The 15,274-nt window shown below is 33.4% G+C and overlaps 2 protein-coding genes across 2 annotated transcripts; one reads left to right on the forward strand and one right to left on the reverse strand.

The window, feature by feature from the left end:
* The first annotated feature begins 5,277 nt into the window (after positions 1-5,277).
* On the forward strand, positions 5,278-7,268 carry LOC133293917 (uncharacterized). Its single transcript, XM_061492539.1, has 3 exons — positions 5,278-5,736; positions 6,485-6,508; positions 6,931-7,268. The coding sequence occupies exons 1-3, from the start codon at positions 5,550-5,552 to the stop codon at positions 7,242-7,244; spliced, it is 525 nt and encodes a 174-aa protein (XP_061348523.1). The 5' UTR covers positions 5,278-5,549; the 3' UTR covers positions 7,245-7,268.
* Positions 7,269-9,065: 1,797 nt separating this feature from the next.
* On the reverse strand, positions 9,066-14,951 carry LOC133293857 (glutathione synthetase, chloroplastic-like). The gene is made up of 12 exons (XM_061492475.1): positions 14,850-14,951; positions 14,542-14,711; positions 14,327-14,402; positions 13,223-13,353; positions 12,761-12,883; positions 12,595-12,675; positions 12,303-12,383; positions 12,129-12,198; positions 11,067-11,188; positions 9,839-9,978; positions 9,536-9,728; positions 9,066-9,453 (listed from the first exon to the last, which is right to left on the reverse strand). The coding sequence occupies exons 2-12, from the start codon at positions 14,679-14,681 to the stop codon at positions 9,330-9,332; spliced, it is 1,281 nt and encodes a 426-aa protein (XP_061348459.1). The 5' UTR covers positions 14,682-14,711; positions 14,850-14,951; the 3' UTR covers positions 9,066-9,329.
* Between the last annotated feature and the right edge of the window lie 323 nt (positions 14,952-15,274).

The following is a 15,274-nucleotide window of genomic DNA, read 5'->3' on the forward strand; positions in this document are numbered from 1 at the left end:
TTTTGGTACTATTTATTTATTTATTTTTTGTTACATAAAGATAAGAAACTTTGTAGAGCATGGAGGTGAATCAAATTATGAGTTCATGATATCAAGTTGTTTACAAAAGAAGTTAGTTCAAGTAATACATATTTAATTTCACTTAAACAAGATTTTAGATTCAAGTTCTTGTGAATACAAAAAAATTCTTTGTAGAAAAGTTAGTACTATCATGAAATGAAAATCGCCTTCCTTGAAAAATACATTTGATTTATCGAAAAAATGATGTCAAGTTGTTACAAATTTACTGTTGAACATTTCTTGCATCATTTAATAAACAAAAATATCAAATACTTGAGAGTTCGAGATTTTTGTTTTTATTCTTTGAAATCCAACCTCTATTTTCCTTTAGAATTGATCTTTATTATTTGGAAAAGTTATTGGGTACGCACAGTGGCGAAGCCACTTGGTTGGTGGTTAGGTATCAGTTGATTTTTAAAAATGTTACATATTTTTTTAAAAAATTATAGTATAGCCTTAGTATTGATTAGGTTTTTAAATGTGATATAACATTGTCACTAGCTGAATTTTGATAATTGGATCTTTTGGTACTAGCTGGATCTTTTTTGGGGCCAGCTTGTGCGCAGGTTAGAGACCGCATGACATTACTCTGGCAATAATATTTTCCTTGTCTTTCTGACTGGTTCTTTACTAACATAGTATAGCTTCGGCCAACGTATTGCACATGGGGTCTAACTCTTGAACCAAATTTGCCCGGTTTGGTTTTCGAGTCCGACGCAGATTCCAAATTAAACGAGCAAAATTAATGGATTAGTGTGGAAAAAATAATTATATAGTCATGTTATTTAATCATTATTATTTATTGATGATGAGATAAAAGAGAAAAAAGTGTATAATTTTGATTATGATCAAATAATACATTTTTTCACTTAAAGAATCCAAATTCAAACTTTAATTGTCTTTTCTCTTCACATGAATTGGGGTTGAAGAAAATGGTGAGCGGTGTCCCATAAATGGCTTTCTTGATGCGCGTGTTCTGATCTGACCATTGAAATCGTTTCCTTAAAACAAGACATTATTAAATTCATGATAGTCGTCGAGACCAATTAATTAGTTGTCCCGGTCTTGCTACCAAATATAAGATTAGTTTTCCCACCGCGTTAATTTTCACAAGAAAACTTTTAATGGCAACGATTTTTTCAGAATATCATTCCTATGTATTGCTTATAGGTGTTATTGGTACATATTACGCGGTTTTAAGATTATGAATAGTTATTACTTCATTCTACTTTAATGACATATGGAATTTTAATTCACTATTAATCAATGCATATTAAGTCAAGAAGACTTTAAAGAGGTTAAATATTAATAAAGTTTTGGCACTCGCGTACCTATTGAAGTGTGGAGCGGCTTGGAGGAGATGAGAATAAATTGGTTGACCAATCTTTTCAATGAAATTCTTTAAACAATAAGATGCCTAATGCTTGGAGGATGAATGTGATTGTGCCTATTTACAAAAACAAGGGAGATATCCAGAATTATTGTAACTATAGAGACATTAAGCTTATGAGTCATACTGTGAAATTATGGGAAAGATTTTTTGAACATAATTAGAGGAGAGAGACCAAGGTTTCTGGAAATCAATTTGGATTTATGCCAGGAAGATGTATCACAGAAACTATTTTCTTGATACGTCAATTGATGGAAAGATATCGAAAAAAAAGAAGACAGATTTACATATGGTGTTCATGGATCTAGAGAAAGCATACAATAGGGTCCCAACATAAATTTTATGGCGGGTTCTTGAGAAGAAAAAAGTATCATCAAAGTATGTAAATGCAATCAAGGATATGTATGATGGACTACTACATGTGTGAAAGCTTATAATGAAACATCAAGTTATTAGTCTATTACAGTAGGTGTACACCAAGGTTCGGTCCTAAGTCCTTATCTCTTTGTCTTAGTGATGGATGAACTAACAAAAGACATTCAAGAGGAAGTGTCATGGTGTATCCTTTTTACATATAATATTGTGCTTATTGATGAGAACAAAGACGATATTAATAGAAAACTTGAATTGTGGAGAAGCACTTTGGAGTCTAAATGTTTCACGTTAAACCAGAGTAAGACTAAGTATATGAAGTGTGAGTTTTCTCTAGTAAAAGATAGAAATCAAGACCCCATGCATCTACTTGCATGGTCAAGAGGTACCTAAGAAAGATGCTTTCAGAGACCTTGGATCAATTTTGCAAAAACGTGGTGAGATTGATGAGGATGTAAATCATAGAATCAAAGCAGGATAAATGAAATGACGTAGTGCATCTGGGTTTTTGTGTGAGCGAAAAATTCCCCTTAAACTAAAAGGAAATTTCTATAGATTAGCCGTAAGGCCTGCAATGCTATATGAAATGTTGGCCAGCACATAGGCAACACAAGCATAAAATGGGAGTAGCAAATATGAGGATGTTAATGTGAGTGTGTGGTTATACGAAGATGGATAAGATAAAAAATGAAGATATTTGATGAAAGATAGAAGTAATACCGGTAACTGAAAAGATGAGGGAACATAGACTGAGGTGGCACGTAATTAGACGACCATGCTCCTGTAAGAACAAAAATTTGTTACCAAGAGCTCGACACAAAGAGAGGTAGAGGTAGGCCGAAACTTACCTGGGAAAAGGTAGTTAAACAAGACTTAATGGAGTGAGATATAGATTGGCGGACGGTGTGTCCTAGAACGGAATAGAGAAAAGCTATAAGCAGGGAGGAAGGTTAAAATCATTGTTATTCCTATGTTCTAGATGGTCTCTTTTTAGTCATTTTCCTCTTCAATCCCCCCTCTCCTTCTTGTCTTTTATCTTATTTCCCCTTTTCCTAATTTTTATTTATTTATTTATTTTTTATTTTATTTTATTTTTTAATCTTCTCTTATTTATCATTGGGTTCATCTATCACCAACCCCACTTAACTTGGGTTAAAGGTGCTATTGATGTTGATAATTAATTAATGGCTCCAGTGGCGTAGCCATGTTTTATTTAGGTAGGGCATGGGCCCCAGCTACATTTCAGCAAATTTTATTTATTATATATAATTATATAAGTAATTATTATTGGGCCCTAGCTAAAATTGTAACAGTGGTATTAGATGAAGATTTGGAGTTGTTTAGCGTGTGATAACATATTGCTTTCTTCTTCTTCTTTAATCTTTTTTCAATTAGGGTTTGCTTCTAACTTTTTTTTTTCTTATTCGCACTCACCACCCAGAACCCAGTCATTCTGTGACAAGATACGATGTTTCATTCCTTTCTCAATATTTAACGGATACATGTTCTTGGAATATGCATTGGTACGCTGGAAAATAATCGATTTACATTTTTGAACCTTGTAAAAGATAAATTCTTTGTCTTTGCTGACCATAGTTGTTTATTAGGTGTTTCAAACATGAGTAAAATTCATTCCTTTTTTTTTATTTACAACTTTTTTTTGTGGTTGTATTTGTTGTTTTTATTTCTTTTAAAAAATGGAGTGTTGTTTTATGTTTACCTTTTTTTTAAATTATTTTAATGTAGAGCTACAATTGCTATTGGTAATTGAATTGAATTGTTTCTTGGTGTTATTTGTATTTGATTTCACAATAAGAATTGAAATTTTAACGATTAATCAGTAGAAACTGTTAAAAAAAAAAATCAATGAAGATAAATGTATATATATGGAGTATGAAAATTTCTTGTACATTCCCATTAACAACTTCTTTATTTTTTTTGTATTCTTGAAATTTTTAAAATATTTAAACACTGTTTAAATGATTTATATGAATCTAATGTCATTTAAATGATTTTTTTAGACATTTTTTGTTTATTGTTCCATGTTTCTTTTTAGTTGTGAGGTTTGCTCTATCCCTCTACGTTGATGTTCTTCACAAGTCACAGCTAGAGGTGTAAATGGAGCCAGACTTTGGCTTTGATAGCCTAAGTCTATGTAAAATATTTAGAGCCTATATTGCCTATTAGCCTATTAAAGGCTTGATTTATGTGTCTGGCCTGACCTATTATAAAAAATTAAAAAAACCTAATATGGCCTGTAAGCCCTACCAAGTTGCAAACTAAAGTTTACAGGCCTAAGCCAAATTGAAATATAAAAGATAAAAAAATTTATTGACAAAGTTCACATGAAATAAATTTTCATTTACATCACATGAAATAATGTTCATCAAAATCACATGAAAATATTCATAAAATTCACATGAAAATTTCATATATGTATATCTACATATAATTTGCACTTTCTTTACTAATTTAATTTTATATTTTAAATAAATATTTATTATTTGTTAAAATAGCATCAATCCTATTATTTTGAAAATTATTGTTACAAATCATGATCTCAAAATATATCTTTAAGTGAATAATATATGAAAAAATTATTTTTCATTTTAAATGACATAAAGTTATGCCATTCTAAGAGAGAGATAGACATAAAATAATATTTTTTATTTAAAATTTAAATTAAAAAAATCACACACTTTTTCTACCATAATTTTTATTCCTGTGTCTATTTCTTTCTTAAAATGACATACATTATATTATTTAAAGTGACAAATATTAAACCCATAATATATATCATAAATATATTATATTATTAAAAAAATTAAAAAGTTAGTCCAAAAATATATCAAATTTTTTGTAATAAATTTTTATAATTATGATAAATATTTTAATAATTTAATTTATCACATTTTTTGGCCCATTAAAATTAAATCATGGCTCCGCCATCTCCTTGATATTGAGAAGAATATTCGTTTTGTTAACCCTGAAAATTTAGCAACACCTGCACGTGCACCCTTGACATGTGGAAGATATCTATAGGGCAAGAAAGAATCTCTCTGTTGAGTGTTCCTAAATTACAGGGTATATACCGTTGTTTTAAGATGACACACAATTTGAATTGTAATCACTTGATAGTTGAGATTGAATCTGAGAGTAGCAAACGGCAACTTATGAGACCATACGATATAACAGGCCCTGCCCAGAGTAATTGAATTTCGAATCCTATGTGAATGGATAGATATATCTTATTGGCTGAGCCAACGATTCAAAATGTCAAGATTATGTTCTTAAACAAACTCAATCATTAAAGTAACCCTTTGATTACCCGAAAGCCCGAGGACTCTTTTTCTTTCTCACCCTCACTTTCGTAATGCAAAATTCTCCCCCATTCTTCTGCAACAAATTCACATTTTGCAAATCCTATAAAAACATCACCTTTACACTTTATCGGGATCTGGTTATCTTTTTATTTTTCCTGAAAGACAAAGTAGAGATTGCCTTCCACTCACATTAAAAGCCTGAAAAAAAAATTGTGATCTGTGAAGCTGAGTGTTGTGTTTTACAGTCAAATTCAGCTTGTATGACTTGATCCTTTAAGCATACCCTACTATTTGGAAAAATCTCCAGTTGTGTTAAAGATGCTCTCTCAATACCTTTATTTCAGAGCACCCAACAAATGTTCCTAACTTTGTAAGATTGTTCCTACTCAACAGTTACTTGAACAATGAGGGTGTTGAGGGTTCATTCACTAAATCAAAGGCTTTGTCCTTACCGTGTTTTGAGGTGGGTTTTGGTTTGGATGATTGTTTGTTTCCTTGTTTGGCGGATGAAGGAAAGCGCATCTTCTCAATCTCCATGTCCTCCATGTGATTGTTATTGTTCTTCAACGGAATATCCCCTTGATCCTTTGGGTGAGTTTCATTTTTTTTTCTTCGGTTCCTCTGAAAAATATCAAACTTGGTTTTGACGTGTAAAAAGAAACAAATTTGATTAGATGTACTGATGATAAAGTAACCCTTGTGTGCTTAAAAATGGAAAAAGTATGTGCACATGGAAAAGCTCTCTCAAGTAGTTAGCATTTACTACATTTATTTGTCATTTGCCTGTGCTCAGAGCCACTACCGGCTTGGGCCAGTAGCTATCTGAAGTTCCCACCTTTGCAAAAACTTGCAGCAGAGAAACTGACTTCTGCACGTTGTAGCTTTATTTTATTTTACTAGAAGCATATAAAGAATTAGAACTTTGTTTTTTTTAATGTATGTAGCCAAAGTTTTCCCATTGTGGTTATTCAGTTCATACATATTTGGTTTAGATTTATAATTAGTGATCTTGCAATCTTGGATCTACTTTTGATCTTAAAAGTGAAGGAGGAAGTTGGGGCATTTAGCTTAGTTGATATCAGGTCAACTGCAACGAGTGTATCTAGACACGGTGGGAGTATGAAGATTGAAGGTTACACCTACGGGGATTAGCTTCCAGCTTTAGTTATCCTTAATATAAAATTGAGAAAATGTTTCACTTAAAATCTTCGCATTTACTGCCTTGATAGTTTCGTTTGTTTAGCTATTTGGCAAGTTAACTTTGTGCAGCATATTGTGTCTCGTATTCACCTTCTTTGATACATTGGTTTATTTATCAATCATGTTCACTATTTTGCAGGACTTGTCAATGATTCAATTAACGGTAAATTTATTTCTTTTGCATCTCCGATTGTTGAAACGTTTCACAAAATCAACTGTTTTAAGCTTCTTATTGCATGAAGAACTTGAGAGCAGACATCCCTCTGCATTTAGAAAAAAGCAACAGAAGAAACTTTAATAATTTTTAAGACAATGTCGAGTCTCCTTGGAACTCATTCATTCAGTTCTAAGAGAGTTAAGGATTTAATGATTTAAGAAACTCTAGAATTTCCATGAGGAAAGTCAGTTGCATTTGGTTTTGATGTGGACCTGAGTGTATTTTCAAAAAATAAGATTAGATTTGATTGCTTTTTTGCTACATCCGTACTTCTCATCACAAATTCATGTAAAACCATTACAGACATCACTCGATATTCAATTGTTTGTTGTCACGACAGAAAAGAACATTATTTATTTTTACTATATGTGCAGATTGTGGTAAACATGATTCGGATATGAATGAGGAAATGAATAAGGATCTATTGACATTGCTATCTGAAGAGCTAAATTTGCAGAAAATTGTAGCCAATGAGACATTGGAACACACCAAAAGATTAGTATTGGAAGCCAGGAAAACCATTTCACATTACAAAAAGGAAGCAGAAAAGTGCAACGCCGGAGTGGGAACTTGTGAAGAAGCAAGGGAGAGGGCAGAGGCAGAGCTTATTAAAGAGCGCAGGCTGACAGCATTATGGGAAAACCTAGCACGTGAATATGGGTGGGAGGAAGAACACGCTTGACAAGTTAACTATCAGTACATTATGTGAACGCTTCATTGTAACATAACTTTTATATCCAATGCATAGAGGTCCCGTGATGATTTTAACCAAGTCTGCTATGCCTTTGAAACTAATTTAGCGCCGTGCTTCAATTATAATGAGATAACGTGTTGATCCTTGTTTTCCTAATCTCTACACTGCCCGCGTTTTACTAACCTCTTTATAATAAGCAACCTAGACCCAAAATGGGTTGTTCCAGTGGTGGGTGGCTAGGTTCCAGGACATACCCTCGCTGATGGAGTGAGAAAGGTTCGATTCCTGGAGTCGTTCATTTAGGGAGGGCTTTACCGTAAACAATCTCTTGGTCCGGAGTGGTTGCATATTATGTTATCATTTTTAATATCAAAAAAATAAAATAAAAAATAAGTGACCTAGGTCTCAAACTACAGGGCACTACCTCAAAAAAAAAATTCCGAAAAAATTATCACTAATTACGGCACAACTAAAATAACATTGCCAATGCTTTTCGAGTGCAAAACTATTGTCTGCATGTTGTTACTTATCATTTGTAGCAAATGATAGTCTAAGATCCAAAATACTGATGGAAAATAGTGCATTAAGTTCACTTATGAAGGTGAATGGTTGCCTGGCCACTAAAGTAAAAAAAAAAAAAAAAAAAAACAGAAAAGGAATAGTAACGCACTTATTTGACACTACTAATTTTACTTCCCCGTATAGGTACTCTAGATTGGGGATATCTCAATTGATTTTTTATTTTTAGTTTTAGTTTTATGATATATCCTTGTTGGATTATTCAAGTGAGATGAATCTCATATTGATTGGTAATGAATTAAGTGAAATGTATATAAGTGAATAAACTCATGAACACAATGCCTTAAGATTTTGAATTGAGATATGATGTTAGATCCGCTTGTTACGGTTAGCGTAACCTTAACTCATTGGTAGTGATCTTTTACGAAAGAGTCTTCCTAAACCCAGCTGACATGAATTATATGAGATAATATTTTTTTCAATAGAAGAAGTTTGACCCCACCCTCCACACTTTGATTTTTTATTGTTTTTTTTTTTAGTTTAATAATACACCATATCAACTATATGAGATAACATTCTTGGAAAGCTTGACAACCCGTCTAGTTTTATGAGGGTGAATGGTTGCCTCACCACTAAAGTCAAGAAAAGGAATAGTCACACTTTTTCCACACTCTTAATTTTACTTTCCCATCTAACTACTCTAGGTTCGGGGTAGGTCCCTGGAAAAGTTATAGACACCTTTCCACATTTTAATTTTTTATTTTTTATTTTAGTTTTATGATATATCCTATCAACTATACGAGATAACATTCTTCCAACAGAAGAAGTTTGACCCCACCCTCCACACTTCGAATTTTTACAAAATAAAAATAAAAATAAATACTATTTGATTTTTCTTCTTAACTCTTCTTTATTAGTGGATAAAATCCCATTTGACTATACTAAAAACTCAAGTTATTCAATAGTATAAACATGAAATTTCATCCAATAATAAAAAGAGTGTCGAAAAGAAAATGTCAAAAAGTATATTACTAGCATTTCTTAAGTCATGACGCATGCCTCGCTTGGAGCCGCTTATCTGATGATATGAGCTCTGCTTGTTCGAGGAGGGGTCTGTCCTGTCATTCAAAATTCCCTGCTCAAATCATTTCCTTGCTTAAACAGCTTACTCTACTTACCCATGCTTTCTTGGCAATCAAGAAGGACCTTTTTGTGTGTGTGTGTGTGTGTTTGATTGGGGGGGCGGTAGAATATGAGAAACAAAATTCCCATCAAACTGCCTTTCAATGACAACGAACAGGTTTGAACAGTTCATCAATCTTTATTGGTTAGAATGAAACAGGTTGTTGAGTTCAATTAAGAAAGCATTGGCAAATTATATAACTATACAAAATCCCATGGGAAAAAGCAAAGGAAACAACGTGGCCTCACCTCTTCTTTCACTTTTTGAGGAGGCAGAATAAAATCAGTAGTTTTATTTGATAACATGTAAACCATCACCTACGTAATACGTAATCTTTTGAATTATCATGGTAACTTAAGGGGTTAGCTCCATCAAGTCATGTATACACTATCTAATACCGCAAAACCAGCTGCAACCCCACCTTCATCTGATGATGATATTTTTGTACGCATCAAATAGCCACTTTGGTTATTCATGATAACGGTATCCTTGTTCCTGCAAATTCCAGTCCGTGGATGTCAAGCGTTATACAAAATTAAGCACGGAACTGTGATAGGAATGTAGCAGAGCAATGTACCTTAAATAAGTACCAAATATCCCAAGTTCTGAAATGGCATGATCCTTATGCCAACAACCATTCCGCATCAAAACTGCTGCAGAAATTTTCGGAAATATCCTCTGCATAAGGATGTAAGCTGCATCTTCTTGAGAACCTGCTTTCTGCAATTTTAGGAGGGTTTCCCTCACAGCATCACCATAAATATTGTTTCCTGAAAAGTTAAACAGCTCAACAGGTAAGTTTCCCTCCCTCTCTTCTTTCTATTTTTTTCAACAGTCAGAAAGGGCAGAAGGTTGAATCAAATTTTAGTTGGTATACGACCTCCTCCTTCTCTTTGGGGTTTCATCACAAATAACTCTGGCTTTTCAATCGCTTTTCTAGTCATATCTGAGTCGTCCAAACTCCACAATCCTGCAAAGCATTGACGCAGTTTGGCAATATCATCTTTGTTTTCAAGGAACCTGCTTGCAGTTTTAACTCAAGGAATTAGGAAAGATATATCAACCAGAGAAACAAACTATGATTATCCAAAATATACAAATTAATCATAGAACTACTTGTTTCCAGAGATAAAAATCCAAGGGTGGTGAAATGTTATACTTTGGTTTCTGAACGTGTTTAGTACATGATAAACTTGTAATTCCTTAAACCAAATAAGAAGTATGAGTGTAGTTAAGAGGAAACATAAGCATTTCATCCATCATCCAGAAATTTTTCTTTCTGAGACATCAGCCCCACATTTCTTTCTTTCAATTTTTTTTATTTTTTTGGGGGGACGAGGAAAGCCAATCAATTCAGGCCTCCCTATGCTAATTTTCTCGGTAACCTACAAACTCCCCGATCAAAATATAATCTTTCCAACAGCCACTCTAGGAAAACTTTTGAATCTATCCTAAGCACATTGAAACCATGACTTCTTCCTACTGGTTTCCTCTTTCATCAAAACCTTAGCGAATTCATTCTTAGGATTAGCTTTGCAGACAACATGAGTTACTGATAAGAAACTATTTCTTCCAATCCTACATTTTGATCAAAAACCTCACGATTCCAAACCTTTAACTTACCCCTTAACAAACTTAAATTTAATCGCAAAATTATAAGCATCCCATGTTCCTAACCATTAACCATGCATTCTTGCTACCATTGGCCAACCAAAGACATTAAAGAATGATGTTGCAGGTTGCAGCCACATTCTCAAACCTATAAAGCATAGGATCCCACTGAATTGAATTAGGTTCTAACAAGAGAGGAAAATGATCCAAAACTGGATGATATAAACCTTTTTGAATTTAAGCAAAAAAGGAGTCCTACCAAGCATTTTAAACCAAAACCTACCAATCCTAGAGGGTACAACCATACCATGATTAACCAACTAAGCAAAGGCACGGATTGGAGGGCGGAAGAACCTGAAGGATAAGTTCACTTCACATGAAAACTCACTCACAATTGTCCATTATACACTTATCTCTTAAAATCATACTGCTTTCAAAGCATGAAGGATGATATTTAGCTTGGAAGATATGAAGAATATTAATTAGCTAGAAGATACCTCTCAAGAACACCAGGCTTTGAAAGTTCCTGTTGAATCTTCTTGGTGCCAACCAAATGATAAGATATTGAGGGGCATTTAATAGCAGAAGATTGTTCCATCAGTAGCCTAGCACTCCATTCCTACATATTGAGCAGGATATACCCAAACCATAAGAACTCATTGTCAAAATAGAAGGCTCACTAATATTACAAGATAATGAAACTGTAGCACAAAACAATATTATGGTAGAAGATAATCCATGGAATAGAAAGAATGAGGTAGGGAAGAAGAAAAGTATATCAAATCATGTTAATTTAAGCAAAAGTAACCTAAATGTACAAAAAGTAAAATGATAGAGAAAGTCTTTATATAGTGAAGTCAAGAAAAACCAATGTTATGCTGACCAATCACTAATAAATTTTGCTGATGGAAGCCAACTGTTTTGGGGCCCAAATTCAATATCATTTATCTTCATAAAGAATTCGACATTTGTAGGACCTAAAAATATAGCTCCAAAGCTGCCAAGACACCTCAAAAAGCTAAAAAGGGATTGATTACACATTCAATGTTCTACCTGACCTTATCCCCAAAATCGCATCATTTTGTGATTTTTTTTTATAAAAAAAACCATGAAATAGTATTCCAATTAAACTAATTAAATTCATAAGAGTTTCATATTTAAGTAGGTACGTTTTATTTTTAGTTTTGGTAGTGGATTTCCATGAAATACTAATTAGTCTCTCTATAGCATAGGCAAACATATAGGTGTCTGATAAGTTAGAAAGGATGTTGACCTCTCTGGCCATGCTGACTTAATTTGACAGGCAGTTTACAACTCCTCTTATAATGTAAATCATAAAAGAAGCTCGGTTAGCACATAGGGTAATCAAATGTTTATTGACAATACAATACCATTTCCTAACAAGTATAAGTGAGACATTCTTTTTGCCAGAGGTCATACCAGGTTCAGTGGGCTACCCTGTCCTAATATTTGAGAAAAAGACAAAAGATGGTTCCATAATCCATATTGGAAAAATGCAGTTCTTATGAGCAGCTAAAAACTAAATTCAAGTCTCTCACTGATTCTGAAGGATAGTCAACTGGTGCATAGCCAGCCCGGAAGTAAATGACAGCAATTGCTTGTCCATCCCTGCAAGTGCCAAGAAATTATATTTCTCTACAGTCAGAAACAAAATGTAAGTAAGCCAAAACCTCTAGCAGAAAGTTAGTTTTTCATAGCTAAAGGCTACATACACAGTAAGTGTTCCATCTGGTAGAATTACTCCTCCTTGATCAACTTCTGCCATCGTTTTTCGTATGGTTGTAATATGATGCGTGTTATAAAGCTGAGGATAATAACAACCCAAGCATGTACCAAGTATAAAAACAATAGTAATTTTCTTTACACAAGAACACCCCTTTATATCCTTTGGTATAACATTTGATAGCCCTAATTATAAAAATGAAAGAGTCTGCTCCACTAGATGGGAAAAAAGTGAACGTTTTTCCTTTTTTATTATAATTATAACTACTAAGAAAAGGATATCTTTCTCTAAGAACTGCAGAAAGAAAATGCTGGTCGTACATGTTTCGTTCTTCAGCCTGAACCACAAACATAATCCCAGCCCTGTATGGATCCATTCAGAAGTATAGCATAGAACCAAAAGCAGCAGCAGAAGAAAGTGAAAAGGAATTTTTTTTCTCTAACCGACCTGGGATTATTATACTCATTCCAAGCTTTAGCCAAGGCCTCAGAATTCTGACTGACAGCAGGATTGGCTGGAACCCTATTGGAATCTAGTCCAAGCAATTTTCCATAGTGAGAAAGTATGTTCCTGGAAAATGAGCAACTAATATAAAGATACCTCTTCATAATAAATTTTTCTTCAAATGAAAATATACCACCTGAGTTCATATGAATAATTTCAATCTGGATAAATATATATTAACATCTAAGCACCTATTTTATAATCTCCAAATAAACTTTGATTTCTAACCACTTAAAAACTTCAAAAGTATCCATAAACATACATACATCTGTATCAATAATGAGAGATCAGACATTTAACTTAAATAAACTCATAGCTGCAATGAAACAAAGACCTCAAAACATCATTTAAAGATTATAAACTAAAGATAATAGTATAATACACGTAATTTATAGCAGCACTTACCTATGAAGTTCGGTCACAAGACTCCCAAGACCAGCAAATGAAGAGGAAATAGTGTTCAGCTCTATTTGCAAAAGTGACTTAGTCTTTTCATCAAGCATATAATCTGATCGATGTAGTCCCAAGCGTATTTCCTATTAAAATTATGGCATGGGCAAAAATAATATCAGTAAATCCCTTAACTTTAAATATTTACCCTCTTTTGCTAAAGATAATTAATTACATTTAGGATTTCTGTTTTCTTAGTAACATTTTGTTTAAAACAAACATGTAGTCATGTTCTAAACTAATTCCACTGTGTCTCTCACAACTATAATATGTGTTGGAAATGGAATAACAAGAATAGATCAAGTACAATAGAAGAAGAACTTTTACTATATCAAAATTACACTCAAGAATAAAATATTACATACTAATTCTATTTGTATTTCTCACAAATCTTTCTTCTTTTTGTCTCACAAGTGTTTCAACACTTTCTTTTCTCACACTTAGGACTCGTTTGGATGAGTGTTTTTTTTAGCTAAACGCTGCTTCTTTTATAGAAAAAAAGTACTTGTACTACAAAGTCCGTTTGGATGTCTGCTTTAAAATGAAGTAGAAGTCAAAAGTCAAATATTTTTTTTCAAAAACCAAATAATTTTTAAAAAAAATCGAAATAACTTCAGCTTTTGTAAAAAGCACTTCTAAAATAAGTAAGGCATAAAAAGTCATTTTTTTACAAGCCCATCCAAACAAGATAACATTTCCAACTCATCATGACTTGGTAATGGATAAAACTCAAGAAAGATTTGGCTTCCAAACTCTTCTAGATTCTTCAAGAATGGCAATGGAGAAAGTGCAGCCCTCAACTTTTGAAAACTCAAGATACTTCTAGTTGACTAGTTTGGTGATGGACAAATTCGAATTGAATTTGAATTCTTTGATGGTGGGAAGGAAGTAGAAGCAAAATTGAGTTTGAATTCTAATACAAGAATAAAATTAGATCTTATGAAATAATATTTCAAACAACTGTAAGTCATTTTGATCATATAACATAGCTAGCATCAGCACTAAAACTGATCCTCTCATAATACTCTTGGTACATATGTCCTACTGATATAAGCTTACCTCTTTTTTGTTAATCTCTAGCATTTTGGAATGAATATCCAAAAGTCTAGAGGTAAATTCGTCCGCTTTCTTTGTTCTGCATGGAGATGAACAGAGACACATTATATATTTATATCCAGTTAAAAGCATAAACTAAACTGAGTTAAAAAAATCAAGTTGATCCACCTGATTCAAAATATAACAACAGGCAATTACAGATTTTGCAACTAGCTTACCTGGAGAGAGCTTCCTGTAGAAATTTTCCATCCAAACTGACCCGATCAACAAGTTCATTAAACAAAGGGGCTAAGTCACACGCTTGCCTCCAATGACTTTCAGGAAATGACGTGGGTAATAAGGCAAACGGAGCATGCATCAAGCCCACACCAGGAACGGTTCCGGATCTCTATAATTAAAAACACATTCAAATAACGTACTAAAAAAAAAAAAAAAACACATTCAAATTCTTAACAAGGTATCCATATAAAGAAGAACAATCACCAATATGTCAAAGCCTAACATACTTCTAAAACTGATATCATACCAAGACAGAGAATAATCCACAATTTAGGCCAGCAAATAAGCGACGTCGACGATGATGATGATGATGATAATAATAATAATAATAAAAAGCAGTACTAGAAGAGTGACCTGAACAGATTTATCAGCAACGAGGAGGCCATGAAGAGAGCTCCAAACAAGAGCATCGTAAGAGATATTTTGCAGCAGTTTATGATCAATGGTATGATGATCGAAGATGGAGGACTGACCCACCTCTTCAACATTCGCAGAACTCATTGTCAGATGATGAGACATGAGTTTCAGAGGTTTGGCGGAAGAGAAAGAGAATGATTGTGATTGGTGGCGGAAAGTGGAAGAGAAAGACAAAGAGGGAGAAGTGTGAGTGAAAGGACACAAGTGAAAGTGCCTGGTCCCAGAACAAGCGAAGATGCCAGAACCACCCGGACC

This window comes from Gastrolobium bilobum, unplaced genomic scaffold (assembly GCF_033153095.1).
Source record: "Gastrolobium bilobum isolate Gb01-03AN ecotype WA unplaced genomic scaffold, APGP_CSIRO_Gbil_v1 utg4431, whole genome shotgun sequence".
Taxonomy (NCBI): domain Eukaryota; kingdom Viridiplantae; phylum Streptophyta; class Magnoliopsida; order Fabales; family Fabaceae; genus Gastrolobium; species Gastrolobium bilobum.

Excerpts from the sequence above, each read along its gene's own strand:
- LOC133293917 (XM_061492539.1), top strand. The coding sequence starts at position 5,550 with ATGAGGGTGTTGAGGGTTCATTCACTAAATCAAAGGCTTTGTCCTTAC. Across the intron at positions 5,737-6,484 it reads ATATCCCCTTGATCCTTTGG|GACTTGTCAATGATTCAATT; the intron begins GTGAGTTTCATT and ends ACTATTTTGCAG. Across the intron at positions 6,509-6,930 it reads TGTCAATGATTCAATTAACG|GTGCAGATTGTGGTAAACAT; the intron begins GTAAATTTATTT and ends TTTTTACTATAT.
- LOC133293857 (XM_061492475.1), bottom strand. The coding sequence starts at position 14,681 with ATGCATGCTCCGTTTGCCTTATTACCCACGTCATTTCCTGAAAGTCAT. Across the intron at positions 12,884-13,222 it reads CTTGTGACCGAACTTCATAG|GAACATACTTTCTCACTATG; the intron begins GTAAGTGCTGCT and ends CTCATTTTCCAG. Across the intron at positions 9,979-11,066 it reads AAGCCTGGTGTTCTTGAGAG|GTTCCTTGAAAACAAAGATG; the intron begins GTATCTTCTAGC and ends AACTGCAAGCAG.